The sequence below is a fragment of the Euprymna scolopes genome, chromosome 27 (assembly GCF_053919585.1).
Source record: "Euprymna scolopes isolate OS-2025 chromosome 27, ASM5391958v1, whole genome shotgun sequence".
NCBI lineage: Eukaryota > Metazoa > Mollusca > Cephalopoda > Sepiida > Sepiolidae > Euprymna > Euprymna scolopes.
The window spans coordinates 66,452,292-66,476,020 of record NC_136508.1 but is presented as its reverse complement, the minus strand read 5'-3'; the positions used below and the strand labels follow the sequence as shown (position 1 = coordinate 66,476,020).

At 33.7% G+C, this 23,729-nt stretch overlaps 1 protein-coding gene across 4 annotated transcripts in view; it reads right to left on the bottom strand.

Moving 5' to 3' along the window:
• LOC145248886 (copper-transporting ATPase 1-like) overlaps positions 1-23,729 on the bottom strand; it is a 379,604-nt gene that overhangs the window by 98,098 nt on the left and 257,777 nt on the right. For all 4 annotated transcript variants that reach the window (XM_080110651.1, XM_080110653.1, XM_080110652.1 and 1 more), the window contains 5 exons: positions 15,688-16,801; positions 9,032-9,223; positions 5,676-5,839; positions 2,371-2,532; positions 1,502-1,581 (listed from right to left, as the gene is read on the bottom strand). In XM_080110651.1, the coding sequence (XP_079966777.1) occupies positions 1,502-1,581; positions 2,371-2,532; positions 5,676-5,839; positions 9,032-9,223; positions 15,688-16,801 (1,712 nt within the window). The remainder of the gene's footprint in view (positions 1-1,501; positions 1,582-2,370; positions 2,533-5,675; positions 5,840-9,031; positions 9,224-15,687; positions 16,802-23,729) is intronic.

The following is a 23,729-nucleotide window of genomic DNA, read 5'->3' as shown; positions in this document are numbered from 1 at the left end:
TTTGTTGAGCTTCATATTGTCCCGACAAGTCTTCTCTTATAGACTTGAATTTACTCCTCATATCTATCCTCATTATATGTATATATAAATGTTGTGTTCTCCGTGATATAAGCATTGTTTAAATTTTAAAATTAAATGCGTATGACATACATTTATAAGCCAAATTACAATGCATTATTTTGTAAAATAATCAAAAACATTTGTTTAAAATTAATATTTCAGTGTAATACGCTATAAGAATATTTTTTTCTTACCATCATGGTAATACATTTATAAAAAAATCTATTAAACATATTTTATGAAACACAAGTTGCATAGGTCATAGACAAACATCATAGACATCTTCATTCTCTTTAAAATAATGCAGCACTATTTAGAAAGATTGACCTCAAAATTGCAATAAAAATAAAGTCAATTTTCATAATACAAACTTTAAATGATTCTTTTAGCTAACAGAGAGAAGAATGTGTATTCAACAGTCTGAGGTATTACAAAGAAATAGACTACATAACAATATGATATATATATATATATATATATATATATATATATATTTAATTATTAGGATCCTTTGAGATGAATAATTTGTATATTTATTTATTTTATTCGCGAACTGTTATCCTCATTTTCATAGTTGTTATTTCGGCCAGCTATTCCTCTGGCCTTCTTCAGGTGGTTAATCACGACGGGATAAGAATGCTGAGTCTTAATTGTATCCTCAGCAATTACTGCCTTCCATAGTTGTTGCTGTCTCACCAAATTCTCTATCACAACGCCTTGTGGGGGCCAAGGCAGAGTAGATAGAGACGTTTAATCTCTACAATTCAAAGTGAGCATTGTAGATAGCGATTTCAATCCTACCCAAAGCAGGCCAAAGGTTTAGTTGGCCAAAACGTGGTAAGACAACAACTATGGAAGGCGGTAATTACTGAGGATGCAGTTAAGAGACTCATAATTCTTATCTTAGCGCGGTTAAACACCTGAAGAAGGTAAGAGAAATAGTTGACCGAAACGTGGTGAAACAACAACTATGAAAATGAGGATAAGAGTTTGCAAATAAAAGAAATAGATAACACAAGTCCACAAATTCCAATTTCTGATCCCATCCACAGAGAACTCAATACAAGAAATACACAACTGTTTCTTTTATGGTATATAAATTGATTTTTTGTTTATATCATGTCAAAACAGTAAAAAGTAATTTTTTCTGTTTTTTTTTAAACACATTTTGAGAATGTGGTGTTTAATCAATATAGTAATCTGCAGATGTTTTTATTTATGTAACAATTTTAGATTGCCTAACATAAATCCTCTGAAATTAGTTTTAAAAATGTTGTTTTAATTTTAAACTAATATTCATCAACTAAGTAGACAATTAACCTTAAATAAATAAAAACTTAATTATGTAATGATTTTAGAATAGATAGTATACATCTGAGATTTGTTTTTGAAATGTTTAAAGTTTTTACTAATATTTATCCAGTAATAAAAACTTGCCTACCTGGCAATTTCTTCTCGATGATCATATCGAGCTGCCCTGTCGTCGCCTTCACAAAATAAAGATGCCTGAAAACCAAGACCCTGTAAAAAAAGGAGGAAAAAGAAAGAAAATATAATTCAGAGCAACAAAAATCTGATCAAATTGCATAATGCGCTATATTGGGAATGGACAAAGACAAGGGGTCTGAGCTTTAGGGCTTTTGTCAGACTAGAGAAGATGTGTTCTTATGCGGCTTATTTAAGAAGATGTGTTCTTATGCGGCTTATTTAAGAAGATGTGTTCTTATGCGGCTTATTTAAGAAGATGTGTTCTTATGCGGCTTATTTAAGAAGATGTGTTCTTATGCGGCTTATTTAAGAAGATGTGTTCTTATGCGGCTTATTTAAGAAGATGTGTTCTTATGCGGCTTATTTAAGAAGATGTGTTCTTATGCGGCTTATTTAAGAAGATGTGTTCTTATGCGGCTTATTTAAGAAGATGTGTTCTTATGCGGCTTATTTAAGAAGATGTGTTCTTATGCGGCAGTGAATTTAATATATGTACATAACTCTCAACATTCTTTTTCATCCGTAAAGTTTTCCTCTTGGAGTTGACAAATTGGAGACAGTATAAATTATACGGAAAAGTGGTATTTTATTTTGTCAGAAACAAAACCTATTTCACGGAAGATTATATCCATGGTCAGTTCAATATGTTCATTTATTCCTCAATAACTCCTTTCATAGATACCTGGACTTAATCAAATCTGCATATTAGTTCTCTCGTTAAATGAAACTGCAGCATCAAGCAAGGGAGATCACTCTAAGCACAAAACTTAGAAGCAAGGAGAGACAACCTATATACACTAAATATATTTTAATGACACTTACCTTGATGGTTTCAATTATGTCCCGAGTCCCTGTCATTTCCGTGTCAAAAACAAATTTGCCTTTCGATGTTGCCAGCGCAACGCAAGCAGAAATTATTCCCCTCTTTTTTAACAACGTTGATTCGATCAGATGGACACAGGATGAACAAGTCATGCCAGAAATCTGAAACAAAAATTTTTTTTTTTAATTTTATTTAAATAGAATTTCTGGTTCCTTTCTTATGTTTTATTGAACAGTGGTTTGGATTTGCAGCTCATCGAACAGAGTGAGAGCTTATTTCCAAGATCCTCTTAACCCTCCCTCTGCCTGACTGATACAAACGTGCCAGTGAACAGCTGAGAACCTGGGCGACAAAAATTATTGTGTAGCCAGGGGATATATTGCAGTTCGTGTTTACATAAAGATATATTTTATAAGAAGAATATATGCTTCATAACTTTTCTTTATCCAGGAGTTCTTCTGTCTTTACTGCTGTGCTCTGTGATGAATAGGGTTGTGACAACAGCATATTCTTTTCATTATTTTGACTCTTGAGTATATATCCGTTAATATCTTATATGTTTTTATATAGACTGATGTGGTTCTCGGTTGATAAGCTAATTGTAACTGTGTCGGATATATACTTGAGAGTCAAAAGAATGTAAGGAATATGCTGTTGTCACAGCCCTAGTGATGAAACATGCAACAACCAACACTATAACCAATTGAGACACCTGTTTTTTCTTCTTTTGTGAAACCACAGAACATAACTTTATATTTTGAAAATATAAATTTATTTCAGCTGTCTCAGTGGTCTTCACAAGGAGTTTGGATTATGTGTCTGAATGCTTGTTCCTTCCAGCCCTACTTCTCGGCTTTGAAGCATGTCTTCTCACTTTCGTAACCAAACTCAAACTCCTCAATCTAATCTTCTTGGCCTCTTCACCTGTCAGTTTCATTACGTCGTCATCAAAAGCACGTCTCCTAACGTGTACTCTGTCGCGTACGCAATTGTTGAAAGTCATTTTGTTTATTTAACTTAGCTAATTTATGTAAACATCTTCAGCTAGAACCAATTTTTTACATTCCAGACCAATTCATTTTCTAAACAATAAATAACTCCCAATATAAACTATTTTAACAATATCACTGGATAGATAGATAACTAGATGGATAGACAGATCGATAATAACTAATTTAACTTTTAACCATGTTATTATCCGACACAATTAAGGACAATGTAGTGGTACAATCAGGCCCACAAGAAGTCTCCATCACTGAAATCAGGAGTGCTTAGCCATTTCCTGTAACCTGTCCCAGAATAGCTGAACCTGAACTGCGATGGTTCCTAGTTGCAGCTTATACTCAGGAAGAAGCCATCTGAATCCAACCATGATGATAGCTGCTAAAATATAAGTACGCATTTCTATGAATGTGTCTAGCTTTCACACATCACCCCCTTCTTGCATCTTCGCCATTTTAACTCTTATTTCATCATTCATGTTATTATCTAAAAATTATTTGCTTTTGCCTGATGAAGCCTGAATAAATTCCTTAAAGACAAAAAAAAAAGAAAACTTAATTTCTTCGTGCATGTCTTGTGTTTTGTTTTATATATAAATGTTTTGGTGCTTGTGTATTATAATTAGATACCCCACCCCCAATTTTTTTTTTTTAAACATGCATTTTAAGTAACAACACTAATTATGTGTCGTGTTGAAATTACAAATTCAAAAACTTCTGAAAAATGATCTAGTAAAAATGAATATGTCATAATTTTATGTCCTTCTAAGGTACTTGTACAGTTTAATCAAGACATTAAAAAATGAAAATATATAAAAAAAAAAAAAAAAGTTATACTGTACGTATTCGTTATGGAATGAAGTTCTTCGGAAAAAAAAAAAAAATTTCACCTAATTTGATCAAGTAGTTTTTTTTTTTTTTTTTTTTTTTACAGCGAAAAAAAAAAACAATTTGTTATAATATTGCTCAAAAAGGTAGCCATGTTTCAATTTTTAGGAAGAAAAGCTAGTATTTAAGATGGGGATGGGGGTGTCAGCATTTTAGACTGAGTTATCTCCCCGTGGCATGTTCTAAAAATCCAAACATGGCTGCCTCCAGTGCAGTGTCATAAAAACATGGTTTTCCGCTGGAAAAAAAAAACTTCTTGATCAAAGTGATTTTTTTTTGGGGGGGGGGGAACTTTAGTCCAAAACAGATGCGTATAATATAATTTTATTTCGATATTTTCATTTTTTAATGTCTTGATTAAACTGTACAAGTACCCCTTCTAAGTTATGCATGTATAAGCTTTGGTTGACTCAAATTTCTATTGATAAAGCTGATTTAATACCTGCAGTATTCAGTGGTTTCTGGCAGATTTGATTTGGTTCACATTTTATTTATTATATATTAGCAGGGAGACCAGACGTTTCCTGGGATTAAAATGATGAAGATCATTGAATGTTCCATACTTCCAATACATTCATTGTCATCGAAATTAGTAAAATCACCCATTCGTCAATCAAATCGATTAATTGCATGCTTTAATTGGGAACCCACCATGGTGCACTGGAAGGAAGTTTCACATGACTCCCCACTTTGACTTATTTCATAAAACATTGTAGTCCACATTGCACTGTAGAGAACCTTTTATGGAATTTTATATAATGACTTGAATTAAAGTTTAAAAAGCAAAAGTCAATTGTGCTCTAAACAGAAACATTAATTTCAAATGCGCTCATCTTATCAAAGAACCTTCTGTTGATTTTATACGCTGGTCCTTTCTGCTTGTGTGTTGATAAAAATTCTCAAATGCACTTGTGCCGTTAGGTGGTATAAAAGTTCTAACTTTGGTCAAAATTGAACTGTTTCTTCTTTAATGGGATTTTTTGATTTTCGATACTTATCAGAGGCATCCCAATAAAAAACCTATATAAGCACACTACCAGACACAAAGTACATTCGTGTGAAATTCCATTTTGTTTTGAAGTCTATAGGGAACGAATTCACACACACACAGTGCTTTTATATATAAGTAAAGATATCTTTGAGACGTACTTTCCATTGTCTTGTTAGGATACTGTCAAAGTTAAAACATTTGAGTCTATGTATAATTTACAGTCCGTCTATTTTCAACACACCAAATTGATTAAATCTTACTTATATTTTTGAAGTTTGCAAGATCATAAGAATAAAATTAACTTACTATAGAGTATATAGGCAACATTCCCAAAAAATAAAAAAAATTATTTATATAACAAAAAATATACATTATTTACAGTTCACCTACTTTCAATGCATCCAGATGATTAAACCTTACTTACATTCAGTTCTACAGTTGACTGTCCCATAGTTTCTGAATCAAGAAGACTAGCACCAAAACCAAGGTCTTGGATTCTATTTGCAATCTGTGACGGCAAGATGTAAGAAGGATCGTATTTCACCTCTGCCTTTTGAGCCATCAAAGCAACCAATACATTTTTGACACCTGAAGTCCAAAATAAAACATTTTTTGAAAATTAAAAATATAAATAAGAATTTAAAATATATGTTGCATGTAAAAATTGAATGTTAAACAGAATCAATCAATTGGATGTCTATGCAAAATGATTGTTAAACCTGTCATTTTTTAGGTTAAGTTTATAAATAATAAGTTAGAAACCGGACTTTAATTTCTGTACATTTTATTTAGATAATATTTGTAAACATTGAAGTCAGTGTAAGCCTGCCTGGGAATCAGTGACAAACCTATATTTATAGTTATGTAAATTACAGGGTTTTACATGTGCAATGGAACTTGCAACAAATTAGGATTTTTAATGGGTTGTTTTTGTTAAGATAATTTATGATTAATGTTGAAACCTGTTGCAATATTTTTGATAGAGAATGAGAGTATGTTCACTGAAAGTTGGAAAATTCTACTTATAAACACTGACGATAGGAACTGACAAATCTAATTGAGCCATGTTTTGCTATCAACCAATCAGAAACCAGAATTGCTCCATAAAAATATTGAATCCTTTAGGATTCCGGCACATAATTTTCTTATGTCAACACGAGAAAGATTTTTTGCTCTTTCTTTGCAAAATTATAAAGTTCAGGATCTGTACAGAACAGCTACCCATTAAAAATGCTTTATCTCCAGAACTTGTACAGAATAGCTAGATATCAGAAACTCTTCTGAAATTAAACATGGCTTCCAATTCAAGAGGTTATGGGCCCAGTACTTTCTATTGCTGGATGAAAAATGAAAATAGTGTGAAAAAAAAAAAATATATATATATATATATATATATATATATAAGAAAAAGGAAAAGAGAAGAAACAGAAAAAGAGAAGAAAAGAAAAAAAACAAAACGAAACAAACATTTACATGAATAGATTCTGGAGAAACATCGGATAGGTACAACTTGTTAATAATTAAAATTAGTGAGGGGGAGTGGGCCCGGAGTGGAAATAATTTATAGCTATACCTATCTGAAATTAAGTCACTACTAGTTCAGCCCGGTTTTTCTTGGGCCCTATGTATTGTTCATAACTTTATATATATATATATATATATATATATATATATATATATATATATATTAAAAAGTTTGACTCATGTCCAGATAACCTACATCTAAAATGTTTGCCCAAAAACTAAAAAACTTGCTGCATGTCTGAATATCTTTTATGTAAAATTTCAAATGTTTAGATCAAAAAATTTCTGAGTAATTTGCAGAGGTCAAATCTTTTCAACTTTGACCCCAATTTTGACCTCTTAACATTGATTGTTTTGGGCTCAAATCAAATTAAAAAGTTTGATCCATGTCCAAGTAACCTACATCTAAAATTTTAAGTGTTTAGACCCAAAATTTGTAGAGGAGTCTGGTAGAGTTTTCAAAGGTCAAATCGTTGAACTTTGATCCCTTGAAAAACAAAATTTCTGTCCGAAAACCGATTAAAAAGATTTTCCCAAATCTCATTACCCCTTATGTCAAATCTTGAGTGTAGTTGTAGACTGAAAATTGACAGAGTAGTTTGGTAGAGAAATGTACACACACACAGACACACACAATTTCACTTTTATAGATTTATAGATTACCCTTTTTATAGCATTCTCAAAATAGTTGTTGTTAATAAATGTAGTAGCAGGAGCAGCAGCAGATTGAAATGAACATCCAGGAGAAAGAAAGATTAGAAGAATTACAAAGAGTTAATAAAATTGATCTATTACTTACTCTCTAAAAAAAAAAAAAAACTATAACAGAGAAGTATGTGTAAACAGTAGAAATAATTTTGAAGATTATGCGCAGAAGCTTTTCAAAACATGGAGCCTCCCCCAAAACAGTTTGCATTATATATCGAGCAATCCTAGAAGCCATTTTGAATTTTCTATTGATGATGCAATCTATTGATTTGATAATCATCCATGTTGATTATCGAATAAAAATAGTAATTCTCACGAAGTGTATTTTACTGAAAGAATTATTGGAACAAATTGAATTTATGTAGGTTGACGTTTCCTACATATATAAATCTGATGAACATTCTTATGTTATTCTTAGTTATGACGTTAACTTTTGGCTTGGTCAGTTTGTTTTATTCATTTCAATCCTTCTCGAGTTATTCAATGCTGAATTTTATCAGTTTGGTAAAATTTTTTATGCTTCAAGTTCTTTATATCTCCAAATATTTATTCATAGTGTTTGGCTTGGTTTAGTTTGGTTTGGTTTAGTTTGGTTTGGTTTAGTTTGGTTTAGTTTGGTTTAGTTTGGTTTGGTTGCTTTGCAGAGGAAACTTCTTTTGGCTTTGCCGAAGAAGATTGAGTTTTTTTAAAGGGAAAAGATTTATATATATAAAAAAAAACAATGACATCAGTGTTTAGTGCATTTTAAGTAAGGAAGCCGGTATCTTCAGACCGCCTGATCTGGTATCACTAGAAAGATAACTTTTAAATTCATCAACCATTTGCACGATGTGATATAAAAACACCAGATTTAAGTACACGACAAAACATCAGCTTACGTAATGCACAACTGATCAACAAGATTGAATGTAAGAAACAGCAAGTGTCGATGAACATTAAACCTGCAGAAGGATAGAACGCACAGAAACATTATTTGAAAAATAAATTGCAATGATGAGGATAATAGTAGGAAGAAAAAATTGAAAATAATGTAATACAAAATAACTGGATTAAAAAGTCTTTTCTTTTAAAAAGAAGAAATTAAAAAAAAAAAAAACCTCTTATCCACCCCAAGTAAGAAATATTAGCACTTGTACATAAGAGTCTACCATTTGGGATCATGTCACAGATGCACTATGTAGGGAGTTGAGCAGCAAGATATCCATTCACATTACATCTAAATATACAATTGGATGGCTTACATTATTTTTTTTTTTGTACTCTCATTAACCTCAAACAAGGCATATTGGCACTTGGACATAACTTGAGACCAGACTATGTAGACAGTTGAGCAGCCAGATGTTTGTTCACATTACATTTAAATTTCTGCAAGTTGGTACAGTTAGAAAAGCAAGAAATAGAAAGGGAATTCCAAAGTCTAGCAGTTTGATGGAAGAAACTATTAGATTAGAAAGCTTTCCAGCATCTAGGAACCTCTATAGTGAAGGGATGGAATTTTGCTGCCTATCAGGTTAGTCAGAGAGATTTATGTTGAGTCTGTCCGCTTACCATCTACTTTCGACAAGTTCTTCTCAATGAGTGCAACGCAGGAGGCGCACGTCATTCCGCTCACTTTGATGAAACATTTTTCATATTCTTCCTCTTCAAATTGTTCATTGTTCGTATTGAAATGAACCATTGTGTTGCTAAGATCAATCGCAATGTTGTCAGTTGTAAGGGTCTTCAAATCATCGCCCTCTTCTGAAAAATTAAAAAGAAATTAGTTACTTAAGCAAAATAGGAACTGTTTGATCGATGGCATATTCTGAGCAGGTTATGTAAACCTGCCGAATGGTTTTTGTAATGAAAACTTTTTTTTTTACTTTTTTACCAATAGTTAATGTTTAAATAGTTAAGAATTATACATTTCTTTTTATTTCCAGGTCGTTTGGACTCATTCTTGGTGACTGGTGCATGAATGACGAGGCCACCACATATTACAGCGCCATTATAGACCAACATACACTGGGTTTTGATGTGCTCTCATCAATTTTTGGTGAATGTGCATGACCGAAATAAAATACACAATTTTAATCAAAAACAGTCATTGTATGGTAATTTCAATGAAAAAAAAAAAATATATATATATAAATAAAAATGTACATGTAATTAAAAAAAAAACAAAGGACTATTGTCAGCGTTCATACAGCTTTCTACATTCCGACCTGTTTTGTTCAGTTCCAAGGAGTCGGCTCCCCTGCCCACTCGACTTCAGGTTTTTTTTATTTTTTTATCTAACGTCTTTTCAGGGGCAAAGCCTCACTGATATGCAAATCAATGCATACCAAATTACACTACTTATGCAATTTACGAACCATGCTAAAATTATGACATTTTTCTTTAGAAAGCCATTTTTAACATGGGGAAGGGGGAAGGGGTAACTATTTTGTACCTTTACCTAACAATTTAATAAATAAAAGATACTGTAAAAATAACTTTAAAATACCGTTTGCAAATTGTATTGTTGGCGGTTGCGATTTTATTGGTTAAGCATTTCAATGCCTTCTGGCAGGTTATTTACCTACCCAAAATATGCCCATGACAATGCAGTCCCTATTCTGCATAAGTACTAGAATTTAATATAAATAAAAAATTTTTGGAAAACAGAACGTTAAAATCAATTATCTTTGCTTTTCAACAAGATAGTTTTGTCATTTGGTTTTTCATTTTTACAGCACATAAACCCTTTTGCAGTCTGATTATACACTCATCTAAGACCTGGAATATGCAAAATAAAAAAATATACAAAAATAAGTAAAATTACAGTAAAAATTAGATAATAAAGCGTTTTTGCTTTGAATTCTAAATTTTATGAAATTCTATAGGCAATAAAATTAAATTACACCCATCTCTTCTATTAATATAACTAAGTTAATCATGGTTAACTTAGTTTAACATGATCAAAAGAACACCGTTTTTTAAAAAAAAACGTTGGCCGGGTGTTTAAAAGTGTAAAAGAAAAAAAAAAGTTTTAGTAGGAAAGTAGGCTTGAAACCCGAACCTTTGATGTAGAGGTGGAAATGAAATGGAAAAAAAACCCTGGGACCTAGCCATCTCGGCCACGAGAGAAGAGGAATAAAAAAAATCTCTTAATTTAACGTTTATAAAATGAAATTAACAGGTGCGAGAACCTTAAGTCGCGTGATGTTTGACCTTGAAACATGACGCGGCTGCAAGCCAGTTTTCGCTTGTTTTATACTGAAAAGCGAAAGATACACGGGACGCTCTAAACATCTGGAAAAAATAATGCATGAAAGTTGGGCAAATTAAATAGACAGGCGACCCCCGTTTGAAACTCATATATATTATCATTTAGACGTGATATAAAAAGTTTTAAGGAATGAGCCGACCGAAAAGTCCAGCGAAAAAAGCTTTTTACAGACATACACAAAAAGTGAACATACATACATACACATTTTTGCTTTTATATATATAGATGGTCATAAAACTGTTAGCAATAGACAGAGGCTACTAAGCTAACTATAAATGCATAAAACTTCCGAATATCATGATAGTTAGACAATACAGAAATCTGAAAATGTAACAATTTCGAGATAGCACGTTCGGGACGGCAGAAACACAATGCGAAAGGAAATCACCGGTACATATCTGAGCAAACACCAGTGTAATGATACAGAGGGTTTAATGTGAATGTATATCATTGCAGGTTTGGTCTGTTCAGCCACAGTCCAAGGCAGTATTTAAACATTATATTGGGGTAAGAACCATGAAATAATATGTAGACAACAGAAGCAACTGTTACATCCAGTAAGTAGACAGCAGATCTAATCTAAGTAGATCATGTACTCCAGACGGAACAGGGTCACAGCATTAAATACATGGCTCTCCGTGTGATCGTACTGTTGTAGCCACATGAATTCATCCAAATAAGGTGGCTATGTTATTGAGAAGGCACCATGCATGGTTTTAAATCTGCTTTGGAAGATAATCCTCAAAATTATTAATATAAAAAAATTCTTGTCTGTTTGTATTCTTTAGAAAAGCACATGGTAATTTCAGACAAGGGGGCATTTCTTTGGCTTATATCATCTAAAAGAATATCACGTGATCTCAAGTTTTACATGCAAACCAGAAATTTGGTACTAATCAAAGATACCATATATATACAAGTGAAATAATTATAAACATTAAGAAAACCCTACAGGGATTAATCAACATTTTAATGAAGTTATTCGTCTCGTCAGGGATTGTTGAATCTCTGATGAGATGAGTAACTTTGCCAAAATGTTAATTAATCCACTTTAGGCTTTTCTGATGTGATATATAAATTGATTTAAGATAGCTCTACTTATGTATTGAGCACTTTTGAAAAAATCTTAGTTCAATACATTTGAACTTATACAGAGTGTCCAAAAAGTCACTGAAGGGTTTTGAACTTAAATAGATTCTTTATTTTTGATGTAATCTCTCTGTAATTTTAACACAATCTGACTAAGACATTGCAAAATTTTTTTTAAAAAGTGTAGAATTCAAATAATTTTTATTTATAAAAAGTAATGTTTTTTAAATGTTGCTTATTTTCAGCTTTGCATATTTGTGCTCTGCCCAAAACATTATTCATGACAGATTGCAGAATCTCTGAATTGCGATTTAACTCCCTTATTTCATTCCTGATGTTTTCCTTCAATTTTTGCAGGGTTTGGGGGTTTGACATTTCGAGGTCTGCCAACTTACGGAACGAAATAAGAGGATTAAATAGCAATCCAGAGATTCTGCAATCTGTCATGAATAATGTTTTGGAAAGAGCACAAATATGCGAAGCTGAAAATAAGTAACATTTAAAAAGACATTATTTTTCATGAATAAAGATTGTTTGAATTTTGCATTTTCTTTTTTTTTTTTTTAAATTCCCAATTTCTTAGTCAGATAAAATTACAGAAAGATATCATAAAAAATAAAGAATCTAAATAGATTCTGTATTTTTGATGATATCTTTCTGTAATTTTATCTGACTAAGACAAAACCTATCAGTTGACGTTTTGGACACCCTGTGTATATATATATATTAAGAATGAGATATTTACCTTCAAGGGGACGTTCGTTAATAGTTCTACAATTATAAAGTGATTCATCTTTTAGTATTTTGATTTGTTATGTAACCACCTTCCTTAATTTCTTTATCTGGTTTTGCACTGTTAGAACTTATTATAGTTTTCACTAAGTTAGTACTTTTCGAGAATGATAACAGTATTTTGGTACAATTACTAACTTGAGGAAAACTATAATAAGTTCTAACAGTGCAAAAACGGACGAGAAAATTAAGGAAGAAGGTTACTTAACAAATCAAAATACTGAAGATGAACCACTTTGTAACTCTAGAAATATTAACAAATGTCCCTTAGAAGGTAAATGTCTCATTTCTAATATAGTATACTAGCGGGGGTACCCGGCGTTGCCCGAGTGTTTGTTTCCGGGACGGGGGGGGGGGAGTTTTAAAAAATGTTATGGTAGGTAAGTAGGAAGGATCAAACCCGGAGTCATGAGTAAAAGTAGGAAAATAAAGTGTGAAAAAAAAAAAAAAAAAAAAAAGAACATCTGCAACGTTAACAGTTCGGCCACCAAGAAAAGTCCATTCCAGTTGTTTAGGAAAAAAAAAAAAAACGACTACGGTAGGTCGGCACGAACGTGAAAATATAATGTGAATTGTCCAGCACGCTAACCACTACGCCACAGAGCACTGCAGCTTAGCTTAGTGATTTTAAATAACTTCACATGAAAGAACTACGAAGCCAAACCGGTGTTCTCTTCTCAACTGTTCCTTGTGAACGATCCCCAAATGGTGTTAAGTGGTGGCAGGGGGAGGAGGAATTTATTAGAGAGAAAATATTTTACCACTTCCATTGATCTTAACCGATTTTGGCCGTGACTTCTCAGCAGAAAAAGTATAGAAATCTAAGATTATTGAGGAATTTGAGAAATAATAAGCCTATAACACACCTCAGATATTGTTCTGCCATTTGTGCATATTATATTTGCATTAAATATCTTGATTTTTAATCCTATTAAGGTCAAAATCAGACGAGAAAAAAGGAGTTCATTTTATTTATATAGAGATAAATGTGAAGTCATTGAGAATAATAGAACCATATTAGTGATAGGACGATTCCAAGATTTTACTTGATTCTGATACCATTACCGATTCTGTACTAAATTTCCGATTCTGATACAATTACTGATTCTGATTCTTTATAAATATTTAAATATTTAATTATAGAGTTGTTATTTCCCTCGGTTTCTATAAAAAACATGTGTTAAATATGCAGATATTTTCCTGAACGTCAAAATACACCTGTGGAGGATGATCTATAGATTTTAGCTTTACTGGTAATTTAAAATCAATAAATGTTTAATATTTTATCATTATTACCAGCAATGGAAGATTTTGCTGTAAATAAAATCAAATAGAAAAGACAATCAAAAGAATCGTTTTGGCATCAGAAAATCGGCACCAATTTTCTCGATACCAATTCCGATACCCCCAAATGTGTATATTTCTCAGATTCCCAATTCCGATTAATCGTCACAACACTAATATATAATTTTTTTATTTTCTTTATATAACTATAGTTATATCTTGCTACGATGTGCAGACCGTTTCGATCATTATTGATCTCATCAGACAAGGAAAAATTTAAAATTAACAAAATTTAAGAACCTTTTTAATTTTAGAGGAGAAAAATATTTATCATGTCTGGCATGAGGAATGGTATTCATGTTCTGTGGCTGAACAGACGGTTCTTCTTGATAAAATTATAATTGTCTTCAAGTCCAACATAAACAAATTCCTGATGAACCGCCCCCTTAAATAAGACACTTTATCAAATCTCCAATACAAACGATTACTACGACACTATCCGATTGATTACTGTACACGCAATAACCCTTATCTCAGAGTGGCTTCTGGGTCTTGATAAAGTGGTGACCCCCACGTAAAAAAAAAAAAAAATTGCTCTCTTTGATTGAGCACTACCTACGACCCTTGTTGGAATTCAATGATTCTAATTTTTTGAATATTTTTCAACCTGGAATATATATATAGTAATTTATAAAATATATATGGCGATTAAGCTACACTGAATATTCGGCGTTTCATCCACTCTAGGATTCCTCAGGCTTCTGCGCGAATTCTGTGGTTGTTTATCGTTTTTATATGGTCCTCTTCTATTGAGGATTTAGTTAGCTAATCAGCTTTCTAGTATCCACCGCGCCCCTTCCTATCAGCCAATGAGCATGCATTTTATCAAACAAAGGATCTGTTTTAAAACTAGGTTAGTGGTTTAAGGCAGACATTTTTTTTTTGTTGTTAGTTTATATATAAATATACATGTGTACATATATATATATACATATATATATATATACATACATATATGTGTGATCGTTTATGTATATTCATGTTTATTTAATTTATTTATTTGTTTATTTTCTATTGTTTTTGTTAGTTTTAAAACTATTTTGTATCGCTATCCTAGAGTAAATTTTATTTTGTGAACACAGTTATTTGCTATTTCTCTTCTACAGTTTAATAGATCTTCTTTTGAGGATTTAGTTAGCCAATCAGCTTTCTGGAGGACCATATAAAAATGATAAACAACCACAGAATTCGCGCAGAAGCCTGAGGAATCCTAGAGTGGATAAAACGCCGAATATTCAGTGTAGCTTAATCGCCATATATATTTTATGAATTACTAACTAGCTCTACCTACGTATTGAGCACTTTTGAAGTAAATACTTAAAGTTTACGCATAAATCTATACTTTCGTATATTAATCTTATGTGAGTAAATGAAGTAGTTATATATATATATTTGGTAAAACTGGTAATTAGTAAAAACCTGAAGAGAGTGCTCAATACTATTGCAGAGCAAAGATGTGTTTTATCTTTTTATTACCGTTTTATCTGTTTGGTTAGATATGTTTCAGATGTTGGACCATGTTACGATCTAATAGCCTCGTCAGACCTTACAGAAGTGGTTGTTAGTATTAAGAAGAAGTGTTTTAGAAGAAATACGGAAAAAAAGGGGGGGAGTGAGGTAGGAGATAATAAGGGGGGGGATAAGAATATATATATATTAGATAAACACAAATATATTGTAAAACAGAATAATGTAAAAGGAAACAAAAAACAAAAAAAATTGTACTCACTCAAAACCGACGCTTTGTATCCAAAATTTCTGATAATTTGACACAATTCATTGGGGTCAGTCGTATCATGGTAATATTCAATCACTGCAGACTCCTCATCCATAGACACCTTGATGTCTTTTATGCATTTCATTGCTGACATCTTTACCGCAATGCTGTTTGCAGATGATTTATTCTTCATCCCAGCGATGCTGATGGTCACAGATTTTGTCATATCCAGAGCGACCAGATTATCGCCACGGGATTCGTCAGCATCAAAACCCATGTCGTCTATCGCTTCGGCAATCGACTTGGGGTTCCACAGGTTGGGGTCATACTTCACGATGGCATTTTTCTTTTCGAGAGAGACAACTATTTTAATTATGCCACTCTGTTCCGATATGTGATTTTCGATAATCTTGACGCACGATCCACAGGTCATGCCTTCGATGTCAATTATACACTGTTTATCGGCTGGTGTGTGGTTATTACGCTTGGCAATCGTGTCAAAATCATTGTCCGAAGAGTAACACAAAGAGAGACTAGCATCGAAACCCATGTCTTCAATATTATCACACAAAGTTTTAGGGTCTGTCATGTTAGCATCGTACACAATGAAAGCCTGTTTTTTCTCCAGGGATACTTTTATATGTTCAACACCTGTAGCTGTCGATACATTTAGTTCGATCGTTTTAACGCACGACTGACACGTCATGCCTTCTACATTAATAATAACTTCTTTTGTGTCGTTTGTCATGCTTCTTTGATTTTTAGAATCAGAGATTTGCGCTTCGATATCATTTTTTTCCAATTCTTCTAGAATATGGTTCGCATTGATTTTAGAGCTTTGACCGTAGACTTTCATGGATTCATTATTTGGCGAGATATCGACTAAATGGACACCGGATAGCTGGTTCAGCTTTTCTTCTGCAACTTTTCTTTTGGAGAGGGATAGTTGTTTTGGGAAAACAAAATCTATTTCCCTCTCAGGATTTTTCACCTCCAGCGCAATGGCTGGCTCAACGCTTTTTACACGTGCCATGAATCCAAGGTCTTCGATTTTCTCAACAATATCCAGCGGAGAAATCTCCGTGGGGCTGTAGTGAACAACGGCAAGTTGAGAATCAAGATCAACCTGAATAAGGAAAGGAAAAAAAAGTGTAAAATTTAAGCAATTTATATTATTTTAATAATAAACACAAACATAAAAAAAAAACTAATGCGTCCAGTTCGAAATTTAAATAACAATTTGATTAGTAATGATAAAATTTGTCTTTCATTGAGAAGACTAATGTCATGAATAAAAATAATAAAGCAGAGCATTACATTTTGTTTTAATTTTTGGACAAAAAACATCCTGTAAAACTAAAGTTTTAAAAAATTTCCAAGATTAATAAAATATTATTTAAATAAAGTTTTCAAGATGTTTTTTTTTTTTTTTTTCATACTAGTTTATACCAGCTTTTTGGACGGTGTTCATACAATATCCGTGTATGTGTAATTTTGTGAGCAGAAAAAAAATATGACATTTAATATTTGCATGAGAAAGTAAGTAACTATGATTTACATATTGTTTTTATTAGCAAAAAATGTTAGAAATTATGTTTGTAAGCAAAAATAATTTTCTTTAAAATAATACTGTATGCTCTTTTGCCTTTTTTTTTTTTTAAAAAAAGATCATTTAGTTAAATAAAATATTTATATAGCCTTTTGTAATTATTACTGTATTATGTTAATTTTGTTTTAATTTACAAAACACACATTCAGTTAAAAAAATCCCTTTAGACTTATGTGATATTTGGAACTACTTTCTTAGTAATGTATACTCTGCCTATTCCTTTTTTGTTAACGCTATAAAAAAAAATTAATTGTATATATACCTTTTCTAAACATAGTTGTACACATTCAGAACGCAAGACAAAAACAAGCAGCAGCAGATTAACCAATCAAAGTCGAATGAGACAAACCAACTGAGATGTTTTTAAAAAAAAAAATTTCTTCGATTTTAGAAAATTTACTTAAAAAAATATCTTTGTTCAAAATTATACTAATTAAATTATTTCCATGGCAGGTACTCGTCTGAGCCCCATTCTCTGGTCCTCCCCTCGCCAATCTTTCTCAAAAAACACCCGACTAGCTGAAACCACCATCAATAATTTTCCCCACTCCCTATCTGTGCCTAAATCAAAACGTAGATACCATGAATAAAGCTTCTTTCTTAGAACTGCATGCCTGTGGAACTCTGTTCCGTTTGCCTGTTTCCCTCCCGACTTCAACCTGGATGTCTTCAAGTCCAACACAAACAAATTCCTGATGAACCGCCCCCCCTAAGTAATGACACCTTACCAATTCTCCAATACTATTGCTACACTATCCCTTTGATTACTGTACACATAATAACCCTTATCCCTGAGTGGCCATTGGGCCTTGATAAGTGGTGAACTCCATGTAAAAAAAAAAAAAAAAAAAAAAAAAATCAGTCTGTGAATAGTTATATTTGAACTGAAGTAATTCATAGCAAAGATATCTCTCCTTGGGCCCCCGAAATCAACAGAGATTGGTTTAATCTCTGCTGATTTTGGGAGCCCATAGAGAGATATCTTTGCTATGAATTACTTCAGTTCAAATATAACTATTCACAGACTGAATTTAGTATAATGTTGAACAAAGATATTTCCTGTAATGATCTGTTACATGTTGATTTTGCGGTAGGAGTTTAGTTCCGTGCAGTTCTAGGAGGTCCACCATCCTAAAGCCATGCCTTCTTTATTTGAGAAGAGATCAGTTTATTGCTAATCGCCTGAGACGCCCTTACTGGGTTTTGCAGGTCAGAGTGTCCCTCCTCAAGGGTGTTGACTTCTCTATCACGCTTTCTGATCCTGGTGTGTAAGTTCTTGTAGTGAGAGAGAGAACTAAAAACCTCTCTAAATTAAAAAAAATAATATTTCATGTGTGTGTATTTCTCATGTCAAGGTAACTTTGAGGTCTTATTTGAATTTTTGGGGTCAGTGTGTGTGGGCGGGGGGTCGTTTGCTATGATATTCTTTCAGTCATTACCTCACTCATTGGAGTCAGTACATGAACTTCATTCATTATAATATCCTCCTCTTAGGTTAGCAAAAATACGTGTCTAGAGAAAGCATATTTTTGCCACGCACACATACACATTTTCTCCTTCGTATAACACAAAACTATTTGATGAAATCACAGTTTTGGAGTTTTGGCGAGTGTTGGATTTTGACTTTGTTGCTAATTAATCCAAAGTCCATTTTTTAACTCTGACTAGTTGTAGATGCCAGAGTACAATCTATTGTTTAAATAAAATGTATCATTTAAAAAATATATGTCTACAAAAGAAATTAACCTGCAACCATTTATACTTGACTAGTTTGGCTGAGGTGATTCTTTCCAATAAATTACCTGAGTTTCAGATGAGGGTTGACCAAGCACAGAGATCCATTGCCAACAATAGACGAGCGACAACCAGTCTCAATTCTATGAAGAGCTGCCAGAGCTGAGGACAGTCAAAGATGCCAGCTTTTAACTTCTCTATGGTAAATCCTAGAAAAGCCTGGTACAAGTAAGTGAAGCAGTCACTAATCTTGTGCAGAGCCTTGGTGGACTGCTTGATTAAGCCAAGATTGATGTACAGCAGCGGGAAGAGTACTCTGTCTCTGTCCACCACAGGTTCGTTGATGACCTTCCTTTCTTTTGCAAGGTACCAATTCCTACCACACAGGCCAGTCCTTCTTTGTGTATGCTGAACACAAATTTTCGTAAGATTTTGAGGGTTTTATGACTTTAAACTGATCTCTTTTCGATAATCACCTAGAAGTATCAAACCTGAATACTTCTTGTCATTAAAATAATCATTTCCAATCAAAACAATTATTGGGCATGGCAATTTACCCCCACCATCTCCTAAAATGCTTTACACATGCATGTGAACAAAAATATGTTAAAAGCAACATGTGGCCATAGTTTAAAAACTTGAATAAAACTGAGTAAAACCAATCGTATTTTTTGATTCAGCACATAAGATTCATCCTAAATCAGCTGAAAAAAAAAAAAAAAAAAAAAAAAAAAAAGAAATATGCAGAAAACAAATTTGTTGTTGACTAGTGCTACATATAAAATATGGTTTCCAAATGAGGGCCGACCAAGCACAGGGATTGTCAACATTTAATGAGTGACAGCCAGTCTCAATTCCATTGCCAAACACCGTAGATACATGGACTGATAATCTACATATAAAATATGGTTTCAGCACGAAATGACCTAACAAGGGTTGGCAGCCAGCAAAATACTTTTAAATCAAATAGAAAGACATAATGAATAATGTGTCAAGACTGGGGAAAAAACACAAGTTATTTTTACATTCTCTAGCAATGAATTCGTTTAATCAAATCTTTTGAAAAGTAACATTACATCCTGAAACGGATGAAAAAAAAAAAAATCATAGAAAAAAACGTTTTGTTGTTTTACACTTTACATGGGAATATATTATAGAAAATATTTTGCTGGTTAAAAACAAAACAAACAAACAAAAAAAAAAAACTGTTAAAACGAGTAAACCATTGAAAATGGCTCCAGAAAAATAAACGAAACAAAAAAAAAAAAAAAAATTTTTTTTTTTTTTGTTTAATTATAAACAAAGTGGAAATAATGAATGCTAAATTTACTTTGATCATTATGCAGTCATATGACAAATACTTCTTGCAGAATTAAAAAAAAACAAAAAAGCAAGCAACAAGTTACTTTATGGTTTGCTTCACATGTAAACATGCACAGCACAGTATGTTTTCACGCTGTGTTGTAGTAGCAAACGATGATTGACCAAAAGAAGTGAGGAGAACTGTAGAGATGGAATCGAACCCAAGACATGATTTCCAGCTACGGTATTACTGGTGGGATCCTTCTACCGCTCCAGAAGATATCTCACTACTGATGCAATTCTCTATCTGTATAAAAGCCAAGTACGTCCAAGGATGGAGTACTGCTGCCACATCTGGGCAGGATGGAGTACTGCTGCCACATCTTGACAGAGTACAAAATAGACTTCGTGGCTTAGTGGGGGATGCCCTTTTCTCTTCCCTGCAACCTCTCTCCCACAGAAGAGACGTTGCGAGCCTGTCTTTGTTTTATCGTTATTTCCATGGCAGGTTCTCGTCTGAGTTCCAATTGCTCATCCCCCTCACCAATCTTTCACGATAAACACCCGTCTGTCTAAAACTACTGTCAATAATTTTCCCCACTTTTTATCTGTGCCTAAATCCAAACGTAGATTCCATGAGCAAAGCTTTCTTAGAACTGCATGCCAGTGGAACTCTCTACCACTTGCCTGTTTCCCACCTGACTACAACCTGGACGTCTTCAAGCCCAACATAAACAAACTCCTGACAAACCGCCCCCTTAAGTAAGACACTATCAAAGCCTCCAATACTAATGATTACTACAATACTATCTCATTGACTACTGTACACGCAATAACCCTTATTCCTGAGTGGCCTTCGGGCCTTGGCGTCACATCCCCATAGAAGTAGACTCACCCGCTTGCATGAGAAGCGAGAGCGGGCTACTTAAACAAGACATTCCTGATAACGAGTGTGTTTCCAAATATATGTCATCTTGCCGACACTTTACATGGCGTCGCCGATATAGGAAACCTGCTACAAACAACGTTCAAATAAGGGCATCGGACAAACCATAGATAGTGCCATAAGAGCGTCATTTAACTCCACTTATGAGCCGGACCCCAAATTTAGGGCAATAACATGGGACAGGATTGTGGCAGCAGCTGCTACTGACGAGGAATGTTGTACCCCCACCAAATTCATACAAAATAGTTTCCCTAAATCTCGGCACGAACTGCCGGAGACAATTCGCCGGTTTTGGCATATGAAAGAGGAGTTATATTGCTTGGAAGGGGTGACAATAATGGAAAATAAAATCCTCATACCCAGAAAACTATATGCGGAGGTACTGGAATCGCTCCATTTGGCGCATCAGGGCGTCAATTGAATGTTGGCAAACGCCAGACAACAGCTATTTTGGTCAGGATTGGACGCGAGCATTTGTCAGACTCAGGCCCAGTACAAAGTATACAACGTAATGGCTCCGTCACAACCTAGGTAACCCCTAATGCTGCCATCGAACCCCGAGTTCCCATTTCAGAAGACGATGATGGACTTTTTTTGATTTACGAGGGAAGAACTACCTAGTATATGCAGATAGATACACCGGATGGGTAGAAGTCACTCTGATGTCATCCGGGAATGCCAAGGCCATATGTGATGCCCTACGAAACTGGTTCTGCACATACGGCATCCCAGAGGAAGTGTCGACCGATGGTGGACCACCGTTTGACTCGTGAATATAACCGGTTCCTAGATAATTGGGGCATAAGGAAACGAACATCATCAGCATATTACTCTCAAATTGGACCACAACGCGAGTATCTTGTGGTCCTGGAAGGGAGAGAGTGTGTAGAGGTGGAATCGAACCCAAGACGCCCAGTTACAAGACCAGAGTGGTGCCGACACTTTACAAGAACAGAGAATTAAAAATACCTGGTTGTAGTTTGGCAATGTTTTCTTCGTTTAAAGTGAGTATCCAATTGAACAATAGTCATGTTGAGAGCAGCCTTTGTGAGAAAATCAATGTCCAAAGATTATCTTTGAAGGTAGACTGAATGGCTGTTATCTTCAATGGACATTTTGTGTGATCAACTTTTGGGTAGTCAAATGGTGACCACTAACAAAGGCCAGAATCAAGCAGGGGTGATAAGATTCCAGAAAGGACAGTGATCAGAGCCGACTTTCTGGAGGAGGAGGAGGCGGTAGCGGAAGGAATGAAAATTGGAAGTTGGAGGAGGAAGTTTTTCTGAAAACTGCCGGATGGTTGGGCTGGTGTGCCTCTCAGGAAATAGTATTAATGGGACTTTTTCGATTTGATTAGGCAAAATTTTCATTTTGCAAGTCTATTGTAATCAGACCAAGTAAAGAATAGATACCCTGTAGCAGAAGACGACGACTGCCGACGACCGGCGCACATTTCAAGTGACACCGGTGATTCGACCTTGACATTGGCACAAGCACATGGGTGACGGTTGTTGTTGTTTTGTAAACACGTCAAATAGCAGACATGGTCGAATATTCGCGAGCAAGATTTTTTAAAAATATATTTACAAAACTTTGGAAGATTTAAAAGAAAAAATACATATTTACAAAACATGTCCGAAAAAAATCTGCTATATATATATATATATATATATATATATATATATATATATATATATATATATATATATTCAATGGAAAATTGGCTCTGTGATAATAAATATGAAATCTGCATGAATATACTAAACACACATATATATATATATATATATAAAAATAAACACACACTCCCATAAATTTAGTTTTTTTGTGTATTGATATTCATATTAAAAACCCTTTTTTCTATTTATTTAAAAAGAAAATACAACTTTCTTATTTATGGATCAAGGTATTGCAAAAGATCTAGTTAATTTGCACTCATATCAGACAATTGCTATTCATTTGGACACTCCCTTTTTGTGGGGGAGCTGGTTTTCCCCAACATCATGAGGAAACAAATAAATGAAACAGCGGAAAGCTGAACTGGCCTTCAGCCAATGTTCATTTCTGCACCTGTGTGAACTCATTCACTTAGCAAGTCACTTTTTGATTGACATCGCTAAATTTGAACGCTTTTCACTTCCTATGGCCTCGTAGCGTAGCGGTAAAATGTCACATTTTCTTTCTTTTTCTCCTTCGCGTCGCGCGTTTGAGCCTGCCTGCCTACTAACACTTTCTTTTTTTTTTTTTGTGCTCAACGCACACTTCCAAACACCCGGGCAACGCCGGGTAGCCCCACTAGTACTATATAGTTTCTAACATTTATATTGTACCTATTTACTATGCCTCCCCACGGGACAGAGTTAGACACCAGGGTCGTTTTTTAACGTGGAGAAAAGGTACAAAAATAAAAATTGTCTCAATCGTGAAGGATTTCTCCTCCACCGAAGGAAAACAAGAAAATGA